Source organism: Quercus suber, unplaced genomic scaffold, assembly GCF_002906115.3.
Source record: "Quercus suber isolate HL8 unplaced genomic scaffold, Cork oak 2.0 scaffold_295, whole genome shotgun sequence".
Taxonomy (NCBI): domain Eukaryota; kingdom Viridiplantae; phylum Streptophyta; class Magnoliopsida; order Fagales; family Fagaceae; genus Quercus; species Quercus suber.
In genome coordinates this window covers 634,116-652,776 of record NW_027069751.1, presented here as the reverse complement: position 1 = coordinate 652,776, position 18,661 = coordinate 634,116, and the positions used below count along the sequence as shown (strand labels likewise).

Here is an 18,661-nt window from a genome sequence, read left to right as displayed (position 1 = left end):
TAATATGAGTGTTTTTTGACTATTAGATCTAATAGTAATTAATGGTTTATAAAATGTGTAACTCTTGTGAAGTTACACCAAGTGTAACTTCAATATCTCTCTCTCTCTCTCTCTCTCTCTCTCTCTCTCTCTCTATATATATATTACTTGTGTAAGGAAGACATTTGGATGTAGTTATTATATTCCGTGACTTATATGGTTAAGTTTTGCTCTGTATATCTTTTTATGGTGGAATAATTCTGCATAGGTTCGACTGGTTAGTTTTAGTTATATTCTCAAGTCCCTAAAGCTATGGATTTGGATTGGGACACTCACACTAGTGGGGAGTGAAAGCACCATTAGTTTGTTGCAGAGTAGAAGGAAACGAGATGAAGCCAATCCCTTTGTGAATATAATTGCAGTCTCATTCTCAGTTCAAACAAATTGCACTTTTAGAGAACCATTAGTGATGAGATCACAAGTGAAATCATAATCTAGCTCTTTGCGTTTTATGCCAGTGTGAAATACTACTACATTGGCAACTACGGATGCGTAGGAATAGAAGTAGGGGAAGACAAATAACCAATTTTTGAGCTCATGAAAAATGGAAGTCAAGGTTCATGGTCCAAGATCAAGGTGTGCAAATTGAGTTACTAGACAACAAGGCAGGTTGACTTGAATTAGAGGAGTGAGTGGGAATGGACCATGCTATATTTTAGACCCCTATGGAAACCACAGTTTGTTTAACCTCAAGTTATTACTTAGTTCAATTAAACAGATCTAGGTTAAACATATATTAATCATATCATAAACAGTAGAAAAGTAAAAAACATAACGATATGATACCCAAGAAAACCAATGAAACTATTCACTTTTAAGGTAAAAAAACTTGGGGAGGATTTGACCTAAACAATCCACAAGGAACAAATTCACTAAATAGAATGGAAGTGTTTACAATAGATTTAACCTTAAATCTAATGCTACCTCTTGTAGTACTTACTCACGTGATCACAGGCAGCTCCGAATTCACGGACTCTTCTATTTGAATTTGTTGCACACAAACGCTACTGTTTGTGACTTTGAAATCCCACTCAAAGTTTTAGATCATCAGCAGTAGTTGATCTTGTTGCAGCGACTTATCTCCACTAGTTCTTGTGTGTAGATCTTTCCGGTAGATGCTTGTTGAGTTAGAAGGTTACAAAACCTCACAGATTTCATAGCAGTAACTCACAAGACTTGAAAAACGTGTATTAAAGTTTTGCTTTTATACCTAGTAGTGTTGGACTTAAACCCTAAACGTTTTGTGGGCTTTTGGGCCTGATTTAAAATCTGCAGAATTCGTGTTTCGATCGGTCGAATCTATTCTCTCAATTAGTTGAGCAAGGTAGATTCACAATACTTCTTTTTGCGGCTTGAATGTTCTTGAAACTTGACTTGTATCAACTTGAGTAGCGTCTAAAACTTATACTAGACTAGTTTTTGTTCTCGGTTTGCCAACATACACAAATTTAATTCCTAAAAATTTAATCATAAATATTTAGAACCTAACAGACCAAGTTGATGATAAGGTGAGAAAGGTTTGTGTGGTGGGAGGTGAGGTGAAGGAGGAGGTTTAGAGAACAATGTAGGATGAGCGGGTTGCGGATTATGGATTTATGGGTGGAGAGGATTGTTACAAAAGGGGATATCAGTTAAAAAAGAGAAAAGAATAAGAGAACACTACATGTTGAGAGAAAAAGTGCATAAGAAAAGAGAGAGAGAGAGAAAGGAATAATGTGTTTGAATAAACAAAATTTTTAAATAAAACAGAAAAAGAACAAGAATTTGAATTCTTAGAGATTGTATTAGAAAAAGTGAAAAGCAAAACTAAAAGTTGCTTTCCATAAACATCGGCTTCTGCTAGGTATGCTCTAATATGTGAGTGATGGCAATATCTTCTTAGCCATTTGCGTCAGCAGGCTTCGCAAATGATAGTGGGTCTAATTACATGCCAGTGGTAAAAGCATGAACATGGGAAAATGTTAGAATACTAGCAAAGTACTACATTGTAATTAAACAACCACATAACAAGATTGTTCACATTCATTTTACTCCATAAGTAGTTGTAAGGAGAGGAGGATACAACCCATAAGTAGTTGCAATAGGCACTAATAAACCATATTCATCCTCCCCTTCTCTCCTCACACTTACGTAGCAATCCTTTTCCTCACTTTCTAAGAAAACAATTAGTTGAGTCTCTCCAAGCTGGATAAGGATAACTCAAACGTCCCGGAAAGATATGGGAAATGAAAAAGCAACAAGAAAAATATCTAGTTTTCCTGGAAATTGAGGAAAGGATTGCTCTACATCCAACAAAATAATAGTGGAAAACCAACAAGAAACATATAATTCAAACAGCAAGTAAAGCTTATATTAAGTTATATGTGAAGGTATACGCTGATTTTATGTTGAGCTACTAAATGTTTTAGACACGTAATAACATAATATACATTGATAACTCAATAATACAAGGACAGAGTTAATCTGAACTATGTATAGATAGTATGTTAATTCTACTGGTGCTGGTACAGCATGGTGGACAGAGTCGTGCTCAGTTTAGCCTTTAAGCAAGTGCATAAGTGACTTTCCAAACGGTTTTGTTGTAGATTGGTGTCCGATCGAGACATTGTAAACTAATTGTTCCAGCGACCTTATGGTTGTTTGGTCAACCTGGAAAGGAAAAATCGCACAAGGAGTCATGATAATGTAGAAAAACAGTTATTCATTAAACAAAATGTAGAAACCCAAACATTCAAGATTTTCCATAATTAGAGTTTAAATAAAACATGCTGACAAATGGGAATATTGCAGTCATGCTGACAAACACGTATGCTTCATGCGTGTATAACACACCTGTGTAGGCACTACTATCAAGTTTCAATATACATATTTCTTCATATCCAGCTTTAAGGCTTTAAGTTTATTAGATATTATATAACTCAAGGATGCCTGGAACTGGTATGAATCCCACCAAGTTCACCTACTGTACAAATCTTAACCATTGCCCAAAGGAGGCTTCCTAGACTACTGTCAGACAATCTGAATATTTCCACAATTCAAAAGGATGGGAAAATGGTCTGACAGCAGTCTAGGAAGCCTCTTTTAGGTAATGGTGTGAAAGTGATCTTCTCAATTTTCTGAAAATAAAACCTACTGATTCTTGACAGTGACACTTCCTTGCAATTGTTTGACAATGTGAAGTTACCCCTCTCCAAGGGTATGTGTAGGGGCCATTGCCAATTAATTGGGTTTAACACATACTTAAAAAAATGGAGTTTATCCCATGTATCATTTCCAACATTCTATACAGCGCAAAATCGTACCTTTTGTTTTCTTTGTATCTAACATATCATTTTGCACTACTTATACCTAACTTATTTTAGGCAACCATCTATCTCTTTTCACCATGTCAACTTAAATTAAATCACTCTCTCATCGGCGTATTAATTACTCTTGCTTATAACCAAATCATCTCCCCTCTTTTTCCTCAATAAGAGTCACCCCTACTTTTGCGCAGATGAGTTCATTCTTTTACTTTATCTTTTCTAGTATTTGAACACATCCATTTTAATATTATTCATTTTTAATAGCCCAACATTTTGAACCATAAGTATAGTAGGTTATATGCCATTCTTCAGTCACATAATGCTCACAAAGGACGTATTCATTTTATCCACCCCACTTTTATTTAACAAGTTACATCCTCCTTAATCTCCCCATTGATTCAAGATACCAAAATTATTCCTCTAGCATTTCTTGACCATCAAGTTTTATATCATCTCTTTATATGTGAAAATTCACATGTATCCTGAAATTGACATAGATAAAGAAATTCTGTTGATCCTTCTCAGTGCTATCAAATACAAAATCCTCTTTTTTTTTTTACCCCTTATTTTCAGGGAGATGCTGATGCATACACCATGTGAAATCATTCTTTGCAATGATTTGGCAGACGTATCTCGATTTAAAAGTAGGTTAGAAAACATGAATACACTACGGATGTTGGCAAACTTATAAAACCCAAATACTTCATGAAAGAAAAACTCTCTAGAGTATAATACATAAAAAAGAGCAACATTGGCTTTTTTTGCTGTGTATGTGTGTGTGTGTGAAACTTGTTAAGCCTCCCTCTTCCTAAATTCCTCAACAGCACAAGAATGTTAATGAATTTTGGAAGAACTTACACGTAGGAGGTTGATGGCAGTAGCATCTCTTAACCTTGTGGGAAGGCAGAATTTTAAACCATCACACGCCCTACAATAAAAATTAACCCATATTATTAATAGATAACATGAGTTTTAAACAACAAAAAAAAATTTACATACACTAGCCATTAGACCATGTACAATGTTTAGCTGACCTTGGACTTTCTGAGAGCCTTTGGTAGCAACAGATAATATGTTTTAGCAGCTGTAGCTGTTGTTCTGAGAGTTCCTCAGGAAGATTCTCTACCATCTTTGCCAAAGCATGGCCTAGTGCATAAAATCGATGTGCAAAAGTACAGCAATACTTCAGCCCCTCATCTTGCATTAGAATTTTATGAACAACATATGTGGCAACCTGTATTGTCAAATATATCAACAATTCATGATTGATTTATTAAATGCATGTAGACGTACAATGATAATAGGCAAAAATACCATTTTGATTCTTACATTTTGGGCCACTGTCAATTTGGTCTCTGTTATTTTCAATTGCAGTCAAATTTTGCTAGTGAGTTGATGGTAGGGATCAAATTATTGCAAGTTAACCAAATTGAGAGTGATCCTAAATAGTGGGGACCAAAATTGTATTTTCGCCATGATAATATAAGCCATACTATGCATGGTTGAACAAAAGTTATAAATGAAAATCAAATGAGGTTCATACATACTTTTTCTCTATGTTCAGACAGAGAATTCCCTCTACATTTTATTTTTATTTTTTTTAATTCTGCTAAATTACTTACTAGGTATCAGTTGTCCACTTAAAATTTTTCTTTTGACCTACAGTCGGATAAGACAGCTGTGATAATTTCACAGCTTATAGTCGTTCTTTTCAAACCAGAAGACTAGCAACTAAACTTCCACCTAGCTATATGAATGAACTGTAATTGTAAATCACACTCTACAAATATAAATCACCCATTAGGCTACCAAGATAATTGTAGTCATAACTATGAAAGAAGATTAAGCAGAATGCTTCAACATGATCAATGCAACTATTTTCCAACAATCAAGAATTCCCAGCCACTTACTGTTTTTGACAATACACTGCCCACCTCCATGCAGTGTATGCAATGATTGATTATTTGATTTTCAATAAGGAAAGTAATAACTTCTGCATCTCCAGCCTGCAGGCAGAATAAGGATGAAATATTAACTTTTTTAAGTTAATAAAAATCAGCCTATACAGAACAGATATAAAGCAAACTGTTTCCTGTCTAATGCACTTGAACTATTTGTTTGAGAAAATATTGACTAGAAATCAAATTTTCCAGCAATAATAATTAAGAGAGGTGGGAAGACAAAATAGTTAAGACTACTGATGAGAAGGAAAAACTACCTTCACTAAGGCACCAATAACACCTAAGCTGATAAGCCGTAAACGTTCATGAGACGATTCCTTGTTCGTATTGTTAAGAAGAGGGTATATATATAGTGGTATTCTAGCTGCAAAGGATGCAATTCAATTAGAAGAGTCACTATAGCCCTAAGAGGCACCAGTAATGGCAACATTGAATTCTGTGTATCAAGTGAATCTTCACATGAAATGATGTAAATGCACTGCATGAATAAATAAATAAATAAATAAATAAATATTTTATCAAAAAGAATAAGGGTATCTTGTTGAAGGGACCTCTTTTGACTCCAAAATGGGTTGCAGAAAGTCATAGGAATACACTTTAAAGCATTGTCAAGTGCAATTATTGACGTATAAATATCATCATTAAGTTCAAGTTTTATGCCCAATTACTTAATTCTATAAAAAACAGAAGTATGTGGAAGTAAACCACTTCAAAAATTATGGTCAATGACCAAAACCAATATTTCTGTATAGCATCCTTGCCAACAGCTAGAACCTAGTGCCAACCACCAACAACCCAAGTACTGTGGCAAAAGACGTGAAAAGCATTTTCTACAGTGAGATGATAGAGAAAATCACATGATATGTAGCGTTGAGTCCCATATGTCACCAATATATGGATGAAAAAATTAGAGTCCCACATGTTGATTAAAATTAGTCTTTGTAAGCATTTATATTATGATTTCAAAATGTATACAACCCCCTGCTCCTTTTGCTTGTAAAGAAACTAAAATGTAATTTGGACTTCTGCGAAATTCAAGCAATAAGTCATTCATTTTAAGGATTGGGCAAAATTACCCTTGATAAACGGCATCCTTGTATCTGGGTGAGTAGCTACACACTGTAAAAGAAAAGCAACATTTCAGCTGTTTCTTAATTTTAATGAGAAACTTACTCACTATGAAAGTACATCCATAACTAGAAAGAAAATGAAAAGATTTAAAAGGTGTTTGATGGTGATAGAGAGTGAACAGCTACAAAAAAATGTACTCCTTAGGACATATGCTTGTAGTCATGGTTTGATCACACAAATCACTCCCTGAAAATTCAATCATTGGGTCCATAGCCAAAAATTTAGCTAAAAATATATTGATTTCTTGAGAATGATTGACAATCTGCACAGAGTAACCACCCAATTGATTTTAAAAGGAAGAAAGATGAAGCAAATGAAAGAGGAGACAAAAGTACTTTTCTAAAAAATAAAATAAAATAAAATGTGGCCCATATCCGTATCAACCATAAAACAAGTATATTAGCCAACTAAAAGAAGGAAACAAAGAAAAAAGGAATCAAAAGTAGAAGATAGTAGAGTTATAGGCCTTATAACCTTAAGCAGAGCAAGAGCATTGCATACGCGCATTGATACACTTTCTGTAAGCTCTGGGGTTGATATTAAGCGGTATACTTCAATTATTTCCTGAAATAATGACAGATTCAATTATGAACATCAATCTTGAGACTGAGAGTTAGTTATATTTCCTTTCAAATATATAAGAAACAAAAGAAACCTTTCAAATTGATGTATATAAGAATATAATGTCTAAAGAGAAATAAAGGAACAATTTATTGTAAGATTAATGGGAAAAGATATCTAACAAAACCTTTTGAAATATAACTGTTAATTGGAAAAAGCATCCTGAAAAATCCAGAAGCATGCCATACCTTTAAGAGTACGAATATTGTTTCAAAGGAATGCCATAACAATAGAGCTAAATAATCTTCATGAGCTCCACAAGACTGGATAAAAAGAAGGGAAAATTTTGTTTGTTTAAAATTCATTTGACATATACAGAGAATATTAGAATAATAATTGAAAAAGAAAGTGGAAGTTAATTAAAAAAAAAAACTAATCAAAGGTCAAAATCCTAAGCACCCTACCGCATAAATTAATGCTAAATTGGTAAGTAAATTTTGGCCCCTTAGGGGAAGGGGAGATTCAAACACAGTAAGATTCTCAACTATAGTTCCTTATGAAATCATTAAGATGATCTCCATAATCTATTAGACCAGATGCATTTTTTATAAGAATTTTACGAGATTCTGTAGTCTCTGTAGCAAGTCCCAGATTTCTTAATTTATGTTATTAATTGATCCTTAGCATTTTGGTGATTTCTAATTGAATTCAAATTGGCAACGATCTACTAAATTCACTTTTCTACAAGTATTGAGACAATTGCCATTTTTGTTTTGGTTTCTAACACAGGTCTTATAAGTACCCACACTAACTGTATCCCAATTTTGTAAGAGCATTATGCTATACCTGGGATACAGATGTATTATCTTTAGACAACTAGTAGGGCTTTGTTGGTTTTAGTGGTAGTATAGAAGTTCTGCATAAAGTATGAAATGTTGCTCAGGCAGATTTTTTTCTTTCTTTTGGAGTCCAGTAGCTTAAGACAAGCTTTAAATGGTCCATTGCCTTCAGACGAATCTCTTCATCTGTCTTCCATTACTCTGTGCACATATAGCAACCCGTGACGTAGGTATTAGAACACTTTCCAAAGCTGATACTCCAGATCATGGAAACCAATTACCTTCTAAGACCTAGAATTATAAGCAAAACCAGCTCAACCAATGAAGGGACTGCATTTATATTGGCAAAAACCACACTCATTGCAGATTCTCCATTAAATGAGGGTAACCTAAAACGATCTTCCAATACTAGCCTACCAAAAAATAAAATTTTAAAATTGGGAGCAGGGGAGAATTTTTTTTTTTTTCTTTTATTAGGTTAAGTTTAATAATTCTAATATCAACTTTTAAATAATTAAGAAATACAGAGTATTCCAAGAAAAGGATTAGCAGAATCCTTAATTATTATCATTACTATTTTTATCGGTACATTAGACACGCATATAATGGGTCTTGAACCTATCACCTCACCCTCCACCTAGCACTTATAAGGGAAGGAGGCACCAATTGAGCTAGAGCTCATTGGCTTAAGCAGAATCCTTTATTTTAGTGTTTTCAAAAATCAAATGGAGCACAATGGAGTGATTACTGATTACCTGTCCAACCATTTATTTATATGTCTATATATTTTTTTTATTACTAAGATAGCAAATATACAAGGAGAGACTTTTAAATACCAATTCAGCTAAACTTGCTATAAAATCATCATTGGGGAAATTAAAAGGTTAAATGGTTTGTTTGTTTGGAAACCAAGATATCATGGGAAAAGAGATGAGAATCTTAAAACCTTATAAAATAACCATAATTAAAATTTGGTTACAAAAGATTTCAACTTTTGTTTACTGTTGTTTCTCTATTCTCTCCTTGGCAACCAAACAAGAAATATGAAGGTGCCTTGTTAAGATTACTACACCCTCACAATGGTGTGTAGTAGTTTATAATCAAACCTTTTAGCAAAACTTGACGATCTTTCATTAGGATTAACTTTCATATGGTCTACTCCCAGGGGGCACCCGGTTGGTGTTACTATCCATTTATGGGTTTCTTGGGTGTCTCATGGTAGGGAGTGGAAGTAGAATAATTTGATTAAAGATTGGAACACTGATACCTTATATATATATATAAATAATAAATAAATCATATGGTTTTTTTATTTTATACTTTCAAGATACATTTATATGTGACATGCAAATTAATAATTAAATACTAAATATCTTATTTTGCAGGATTGTAGATATAAAATATCATCTATATGATGCTATAGTATAGATTCTTCAATGAGACGTGAAAGAAAAAAGAGAGGAAATATGCTAATTATTCTTACTCTCGACTTGTTTGGATGCGGAGAATCGAAAAATCTTAGGAAAACAAACAAACGGGAATGACTAAACATAAATCAGCGTGAGTTATAGTTCCTTTCCCATGATTTTTTTTTTCTTGGCTACCAAACATTGCAATGAGAATCAAGAACAAAGAAAAAGAAAAAGAAAAAGAAAGAAAAGAAAAACCTTGTATAGGAGGTGAAGAGCTTCCTCTCGGGTATGATCATTGCGAAGAGCAACAATCAACTGTTCCAAGTAGTACTGTCTTGAGGGGTGAACTCCACCATGAGTGTTGTTGGTTCCTGATGTACTTGGACTCGCTCTTACTTTCATTGATGATGTCGGCTCTGACCCAAACAGGGATTCTGGAAGTTTTGCGGCCATTGTTGATAATCTCTACAGGAGTGGAACGAATCACTGTCAGTGTGCGTATCTCAAATCTCAAATCTCAATGTGTGCGTGTGTGTGTGTCTGTGTGCCTTATTTTCCGTGCTTAAGCTACGTAGTGGAAAAAGAAAAAGTTTGGACTTTTGGTTTTGGTTTGGTCTAGTACGGACTGAAAAAAGGAGGCGTGTGTTGTTGTGTGTACTTTTTACCCTTGGAGCGACAGAGATCTTTGAAGTCTTTATTTTATAGCGTCAAAGCATATTATTTTTTTTTATTGGGTTCGGACCGTCCAGGGTTAACGGGTCTCCTTAATAATAAATTTTTTTTTGAGATAATTAAAAAATTTGTTAATGGATAATTTTTGAAATTTTTTAATATCACTGTATAAATATAAAAAATATAAAAAATTTGTTTTTTGTTAAAGTGTTTGAAAATACTTCCTAATTTTTAAATTTTTTATTATTATAAAATTTTAACCTATGAGGTCCACTTTTGATGATTGTATTCTTTATCATCTGATTAAGACATTAAAAACTGATTAGTGCCTTGGTTTGATAATAAAAAATGCAATTATCCCTATAAAAAAAAAAAAAAAAAGACAATTATCAGAAGCAGACAATATAAGTTGAAACTCTAATAAAAATAAAAATAAAAACCAATCGGTTTTTGGTGTAGGCGTGGATTGAACCCCATATATTTTATTCAATTATAAGATAGTTAAGCTAACTAGAGCGCACAAATACTTCTTAAATTAGACTTCCTAAAAGAGCATTTCAGGCCTATTATTTTTATTTTTACTAAATATGGTCTTTCCAATTCCATCTACTCCATTAAGTTAATTGTTGCATAACATTTTCACAACAAATCCTAAGATGTAGATTATTATGATTAGGCAAAAAAGTAATTTAAATTGTGAATTTAAATTAAAATTAGTAGCAACTTAATATTTATAATTTGTTGTGCAAATTAAATATTGTGGACATATCACTTATGTTTTTTGCCCACTCCATTTTTAATGTGCGGGATATGAGGTTTAAAATAATTGAATTTTGAAGATTAGGTAGGTTGGGTTTTGAAAAATGGAATAACGTTGAATGTGGAGATATTCTTTACAGTGGCATAATGACTTTGGGTTTTTTTTTTTTTTTTTTTTTTTTTTTTTTTTTTTTTTTTTTTTGGGATTAATTTGTGGTTTGAGGAAACAAAAGCATGAAAGACCAAGTTTTTATGAAATACCAAAAATTGTTACATATTTAGGGTGAGTTTGTATAAGTGGTTGGAAAACTATGTTTTGAGTTTAAAATGAATGTTTGTAAAAAAAAAAGTTAGGAGAAGTTGTTATTGCAAAACAGAGTTTTAGGTTTTAAAAAGTTCTTTTTATCTCTTAAAAGTCTTAACCAAACAGATCATTAGTCTCTTCACACGTGCTTTATATGTGTTCAAAAGTTCTTCATTTTAAAATTAAAATAAATTTCTTAATTTTAAAATGCAAGTATCTATTTATTCTATACTATCTACAATATGATTCTCCTTCTTTGTTCTAGAATTTTTTGAAGGTAAAAAATACCACATCTAGTAACCAATGATTTCTCCTACAAATATTTTAGGATCAATAACATCATAGGATTCTCATAAAACCAATAGAATTCCATTTCTTAAGTTTCAAAGAGTGTAAGAATGGTTTTGGTAAGGATTAGATTGAGTTTTCTGATCTTAGTTGTTGGAAAGTTAATCTCTTTCTTACTATTTCTAAATTAGACTCACTAGTTAGTGATCCCTTCCACCATCACTATACTAGTTTTAGGATTTTCCACCCAAACATTCCAAGCTAGCTCCATTCTATGTCTTTGGTTTACTCATCGCTACAATAGTCAATCCATGAGTAGAACTCACCCTTGAAAACCGGTTTGTAAGGGGAGGGTGTCCAAGAACTTATAAACACATGGTTAAGCTTATATTTAATCCATGTGGGACAGTGTTGATGCCCATTTTGGCAAAAAAGGCCCAATGATAGAAGAAGCACAACAATATAAAAAAGGAGCGAAGGAAGAAAAATTAGCAAAGTAAGAAAAACCATCAAGCCCGAATGGAAGGAATAATAGTCCACAGGCCTACAAAATAGTAAAAGGGCCCCAAAGAAAGCAGATGGGCCTAAGGGAGCCCCAAATAATGAAGAAGTAAGCCCATGAGAATCACAAGAAGTAGAAAGCAAGCAAAGACGGGCTGAAGGAGCCTAAAGAAAGGGATTAGTAAATGAGATTGATTCAAAGGCCAATAAATCCAAAAGTAAAGGATATGATAATTGGGTTGGGGAAGCCCAAATGATTTAGCAAAAGCCCATAGGAATGTGAGAAGGGCCAAGGATGCCCCACGGAATGAAACAGCCTGAGGATGCCCAAACGAATAAAATGGGTCGAGGAAGCCCAAAATGACATGAGAATTAACCTAGCAGGAATATTGGGCAACATAAACTAAGGGGAAGAATAATACATGAAAATGGCATGGTAGGCCCAGAGGAAGCCCAGTAAACAAAAGTTAAACGATATCGTGGCAGAAACAATACAATGGCGTGGCGGAAACTCTAGTTAACCCATAAACCGAAAGTAAAAGGAGATAGGGGCTGAATTAAAGAAGAAAAATGCCTATACCCAAACAATACCCAGCCCAAAGAAGAAATGAGATGTAGAGAATGAAGGCCTAATGACTTATCCACGCCACAAAGAGTTAAACAAGCAGCAGAATGCATAGCAGGACCAGACAAACTCACAGGCAATGGCAAACGCATGAACACCAGGCAAGCAATGGACTCATATGGGAGTGGAGCACGCACAAGGCTTAGACACCACCCACTTGTACCCAACCAATTCAAGGGCGATGGGCCATAGGTCAGAGGTAAGAGAGGGTATGGTCTGGCAGTGGGGAGAAGTGGGAAGCCTATTTAGGGGTTCTCGCTCAAGCTTTTTTTAGAGGAAATGTCCTGCTAGGATGGCATACCACCCAAGAAAGGCAAAGATGAGTTGGAATCACTAGGTGCATGCTATAGCAGTTAGCAAGAGAGAAACTCAGCCCTTATTCAGATGGGAGTGCCATGGGAAGCAAGAAAAAAAAAAAAAAACCTACTTTTCTCTGGGAATGAAGCGTGGTGCGGCCAACACAGGATAGTGGTGGTGGCTGGGTAACCAGCAGACTAGTGGGCAGTCCGAGAAGGACACCCACAACAGGCCATAGTAGTTGAAGGGTAAAATGGTAAATTTTATCATGGCAGACAATATAAAAAAGGTCTTAGCCATGCAGAGTAAACAACAACGGGAGAGGGATAGTAGAAAACACAGAAAAATAGAGAAGTAGAAAACACAGAAAAAAAAACAGAGAAGATAAAACAAACAAACAAACAAAAAAAAAAAAAACTGAGAGGAAGCAAATAGGAAAGTGAGGAATGGAAAGCATGCACCAATAGGCTACTTACTTCTCTCCCTCTCAAAAGCCTACTCTCTAGTAAGTTAAGAATTCGAGATTAAGACACTTAGGTCCATTTTCCAAAGTAGGTAATTTCTATGGCGGGATCCCCCTGTGAGATTACTCACAATGGAGATTTGTTCTCTTCTTGGACTTAAATTTGCCAACGAGCCAAGTTTAGCAGGCTAACCCCCTTTCTTCTTTTATTATGATTGTTCAAGCACTAAATCTATTTTTCTTGTTACTGATTCATTTTCGCCATACTCACATTATCGTATTCTCCTTTTGCAAAATTGTTTAAACATTATCTTTGGTCAGTAGCAAGTACTTTAGTTAGAATATTTTGGCTATCCTGCTATGTTATGTTTTTCCCACCATAACTTTTTTTGTGACAGTATTTCTTGTCGTGGGCACGTGACAAGGATCCCTACCAAGATTCTTAACTTGTGCTAAAGCTGGCTTAAGATGAGTTTCAATTGAGCCAGTCTTGACTCTTCTACGCCAGAATTATTGGGCCACAGTACGGCAGTAGTAGTCCAGCCCAAGATACAAACAAGGCCCACCACATTTAAATTGGTGGCTCCACTGAGGAGTTGGGAGAAAGACAGGGAAGGTAGATAAATCCATCACAAGTTATGCTCCCGAGATCGAAGACGATGTGGAACATAAGCGCGGTGCCCTCGCAAGTAGAGTCAAGACTAGCAGCGCCCCACTAGCACCAACTTATCCAGGTGAAAGGTGTTAATGGAACGGGGCTAGACCACAGCAGCAGTAAAGAGTCCCAGCTAATAATGCCAACTTTTTCATCGAGGTGTTGCAATTTGTATAGCATTCCCAATAGTAGATAATGGAAGAAATTCACCTAATGAAGGTGAACAAGATGAAAGAAAAAGGAAGCTAGCATGACCTAGAACATGCAACAGACAAGGAAGAAACCCCTGTAGAGGCTAGCCCACAGAATGCAGAGTAGCGTTTCATTACCATGGCCAAAGTTGTAGCGCTTCTAGAGCAGGAAAGAGCCAAAGTGCCTAAGGAGAGATTTTATGCATGAAGGCCTTCTTATCCTCTGAGAATACTCAGTAAGCCATATCTTGAGAGATATGAACCACGAACTTTCGCACAATATGATGGCAGAAGGGGAAGTGCTATTGAACATGTGAGCAAGTTTATTGACACCTTCGGTACCTACACAACAGATGAGGACTTGTGTCTTTGGAAGTTTTCAAAATCCCTAAGTGACCATGCGTACACTTGGTACATCGATTTGAAACCAGGGTCAATCCTAACATGGGACGACATGGTGGACGTGTTTTACACTAAATAATTTCATGGAAAAGAAATAGTAACGCTTGCAACTTTGCAAGCAACCAAGCAAAGGAGCAATGAAGACTTGATGGAATACATCAAAGAGATTCAGATACATAGCTCTTGACTGCTATGATCATTGTGAGGAAAAGACATTAGTGGAAATGTGTATGGGTAACATGATTATGGAATATAGAGCTATTTTGGAGAACTTTGAAATCTCCCAGTTCACATAGTTGCTGTAGAAAGCCAGGAAGACCGCTCAATCAGCAAGGCCAAGCTCTAACAGACCCAAAGAACGGAGGCCCACTCTGCAAGCCATGATGGTATCTACTAATGAAAGGAAAAGGAAATCGGATGGAAGGGAGTATGAGACCCCTCCGCCAATGCCATATACATTGAAGGAGCTAGATGTGCTCCTAAATAAATGGATTATAGATAGGGTCTTCATGCCGAATGAAGTTTCCAGGGAACCTACTGAAGAAGAGCGGAGAGACCCGCATTTTCGCCGTTTGCACAATTATGTGCAACACCCTATCGCAGAATGCTGGGCGCTCTATAGACTAGTGCATCACAGAATCAAAGAAGAAACTCTTGAGTTGTCTTAGCCAGAAGTCCAAAGAAACCCACTCCTAAACCACAAGGGAAAAGGAGTAGCAGTAGTCGTTATTTGTGCGGATCCAAGGGAAGCCAAAGAGGAAAAGCCAGCCTTGCCTGTTGCAGCAATTACCACATTGTAGAAAAGTTCTAGGTTTAAGAATCTGTTTGATCAGTTGTAACTCACAGTAAATATGCGGAGAATTTCCACAAAGGCTCTAGTGAGCATTGCCTTAGAGGCAGGAGTAGAATGCCTATCGGCAGAAATCAGAGCTGACAAAGCCTTCTTATAAGACACCAACGAGATTACTTTCAGTGATGAAAACATGAAAGTAGGGTATTCAGAGCATAGGAGACCTCTTTACTTGGCAGTCTTCATAAATCAAATCCCTATCAAAAGGGCTTTGGTCAATACAGGCGCTTTAGTAAACCTTATCCCGCTTGGTACGCTGTAAGCAGTAGGAATTTCAGAAGGGAAAATACAGGGATGCCTAATGGAGGTAACAAGATTTGGGGGAAGAGGTTAATATACTGCAGGCCACATCCAATTATGGTTGAAAGTGGGACCAATAGCCTCCTTGGCTCGCTTCTATGTAGTGAAAATAAAAGTCTCATACCACATATTGTTGGGAAGGCCGTGGTTGCATAAACATCGATTGGTCCGTCTACCTACCATTAATGCGTGAAAGGAAGGTTGAATGGCAAAATGATATAGATAGCAGCAAATATGTCATCCTTTGAGCAAGTATAAGCTCATCTAGTAGAAATCATGTTTTACGATAAGTGGGCGCCATATGGTGAAAGCTCGGTGTCCAAACCACAAGGCACCTTTTTCCTTAGATGGGAGGATATTCAAGATGACTTGAAACCCAATTTGAGAGGGCTGTTAATGCAGAAAAAGAAGAGGAAGGAAGCACCTGCTTCGAAGTCAAATGACACACCACGATGTGTCAGGGTTTGGACCTCTGATGCAAGAATAGTCTACAAGTTATGAAAGTGTGTAGGGCCCACTTGCAATACACAAGGGGGTCCTAGACAAGGGCCATAACATAAAAGTTTGGTGTGGTGTGTAACCCAAGAAAATTCAGAAGAAGAAATCAATAAGGAAAAAGAAGAGGAAATTACAATAGAAAGGGACACACAAGTAACGGTAGAAGAGAAGTTAGAGGAAGTTGATTTGGGCAATGACCCATAGAAGCTAAGACCCATTTTGATAAGTTTAAAACTGTCAAAGGAGGAAAAGTTAGAGCTGATACTATTGTTGAAGGAGTTTAGGGATGTTTTTGTGTGGGACTACAGCAAGATGCTTGGGCTAGAACCAGGATTGGTAGTGCACACACTCAATGTAGATCCTTGTTAGGGCCCATTTTGGCCAACAAAAAAAAAAAAAAAAAGGCCCAATGACAAGAAGAAGCCTAACAATATAGAAGGGGTGAAGAAAGAGGAATTAGCAAAGTAAGAAAAACCATTAGGCCCGAATGGTATGAATAATGGTACACATGCCCATAAAATAGTAAAAGGACCACAAAGAAAGCAAATGGGCCCAAGGGAGCCCCAGAAAAGGAAGTAGTAAACCCATGGGAATCATAAGAAGTAGAAAGCAAGCAAAGATGGGCCGGAGGAGCCTAAAGAAAGGAATTAGTAAATGGGGTTGGTTTAAAGGCCATTAAACCCAAAATTAAAGGATATGGTAATTGGGTCGGGGAAGCCTGAAAGATTTAGCAAAAGCCCATGGGAATGTAAGAAGTTGGAAAGAGTGAGATAGGCCAAGGATGCCCAAAGGAATGAAATGGTCTAAAGATGCCCAAAGGAATGAAACAGGTCAAGGATGCCTAAAGGAATAGAATGGGCTGAGGAAGCCCAAGATGATATGAGAACTGACCTAGCAGAAATATTGGGTAACGTAAACTGAAGGAAGGAATAATACATGGCAAGCTCAGAGGAAGCCCAACAAATGAAAGTTAAACAATATCATGGCAAGAACAATGTAGTGGCATGGCAAGAGTACCAGTCAGCCCACAAACCAAGTGTGAAAAGAGATAAGGGCTGAATTGAAAGAAGCAAAGGCCTATATCTAAGCAATACCTAGCCCAAAGAAGAAACAAGATGCAAAGAATGAAGACCCAATGACTCGCCCGTGCCACAAAAGGTTAAACAAGCAATAGAACATGCAGTAATACCAGACAAACCCACAGGCAATAACAAACTTGTGAACACCAGGCAAGTAATGGACTCACATGGGAGTGAAGCACACACAAGACTCAGGCATCACCAACCTGTACCCAGCCTATATAAGGGCAGTAGGCCATGGGTCAAAGGTAAGAGAGGGTGTGGTTTGGCGGTGGGGAGAAGGGGGAAGCCTATTTTGGGGTTCCCATTTAAACTCTTTTGGGGAAAATGTCCTGTTGGGATGGCATACCACCTAAAAGAGGCAAGGATGAGCTGGAATCACTAGGTGTATGTTGTAGGAGTTAGTATGAGAGAATACCCAACCCTTATTCGGATGGGAATGCCATGGAAAAAAAAAAATAAAATGAAACTCCCTTTGTCTGGGAATGGAACGTGGCACAGCCAGCACAGGGTAGTGGTGGAGGGCTGGGCAGCTAGCACACCAATGGGTAGTCTAGGACCACAATAGGCCAAAAGTAGTTGAGGGTTAGAACGATAAATCTTACCATGGCAAGCTATATAAAAAGGCCTTAATCGTGCACAGTGAAGAACAACAAGGAGGAACAACAAGAAACATAGAAAAAAGAGATAAATAGAAAGCAAAGAAAATAGAGAAGATAAACAGAAAATAAGAGAATAGAAAGTGAAGTGACAAAACAAGAGTGCGAGGAGTGATAGAACATGCACTAATAGGCTAGTCGCTTCTCTCCTTTACAATAGCCCATTCTCTAGCAAGTTCAGAGTTTGAGATTAAGCCACTAAGGCCCATTTTCCAAAGTAGGCAATTTCTATGGCAGAATCTCCCTATGAGGTTACCTACATTGGAAATCGATTCCCTTCTTAGACTTAAATCTACCAAGGAGCCAAGTTCAGTAAACTGGCCCCCTTCCTTCTTTTATCATAATTGTTCAAGTGCTAACGTTACTTTTCTTGTTGTTTATTCATTCCTTCCATACTCATATTATCGTTTTTTCCTGTTAAACATTATCTTTGGTACTTTAGTTAGAATATTTTAACTATCCTATTGTATTATGTTTCTCCTGCCATAACATTTTTTATGAAAGTATTCCTTGTCATGGCCACGTGACCAAGATCCTTGCTAGGGGTCCTAGCTTGTACATAAGCTGGCTTAAAGTGAGTTTCAATTGAGCCAATCCCGACTCTCCTACCCCAGAATCATTGGGCCATAGTACGGCAGGAGCAGTCCAGCCTAGGATAAAAAAAAGGCCCACCATATTTAAATTGGCGACTTTAGTGGGGAGTTAGGAAAAAGACAGGGAAGATAGATAAAGTCCTCAAGTTATGCCCTAAAGATCAAAAACAACGCGGAACATGAGCGCTATGCCCTCACAGGCAGAGTCACGACCAGCAATGCCTCACCAACACTAGCCTAACTAGATGGAAGGTACCATAGCAGCAGTGAGTCCCTA

The 18,661-nt window shown here is 36.5% G+C and overlaps 1 protein-coding gene across 2 annotated transcripts; it reads right to left on the bottom strand.

Moving 5' to 3' along the window:
• Positions 1-2,385: 2,385 nt before the first annotated feature.
• On the bottom strand, positions 2,386-9,887 carry LOC112005257 (cell differentiation protein rcd1). Of its 2 annotated transcripts, XM_024037505.2 has the most exons (9): positions 9,504-9,887; positions 7,246-7,320; positions 6,911-7,000; positions 6,382-6,424; positions 5,563-5,669; positions 5,255-5,350; positions 4,379-4,578; positions 4,203-4,272; positions 2,386-2,688 (listed from the first exon to the last, which is right to left on the bottom strand). In XM_024037505.2, the coding sequence occupies exons 1-9, from the start codon at positions 9,699-9,701 to the stop codon at positions 2,575-2,577; spliced, it is 993 nt and encodes a 330-aa protein (XP_023893273.1). In that variant the 5' UTR covers positions 9,702-9,887; the 3' UTR covers positions 2,386-2,574. The 2 variants fall into 2 exon arrangements, with proteins under 2 accessions (XP_023893273.1, XP_023893274.1); XM_024037506.2 differs by lacking the exon at positions 7,246-7,320.
• Positions 9,888-18,661: the final 8,774 nt, after the last annotated feature.

Excerpts from the sequence above, each read along its gene's own strand:
- LOC112005257 (XM_024037505.2), bottom strand. The coding sequence starts at position 9,701 with ATGGCCGCAAAACTTCCAGAATCCCTGTTTGGGTCAGAGCCGACATCA. Across the intron at positions 7,321-9,503 it reads CTCTTCACCTCCTATACAAG|TCTTGTGGAGCTCATGAAGA; the intron begins GTTTTTCTTTTC and ends CTTTTTATCCAG. Across the intron at positions 2,689-4,202 it reads CTGCCATCAACCTCCTACGT|GTTGACCAAACAACCATAAG; the intron begins GTAAGTTCTTCC and ends TTTCCTTTCCAG.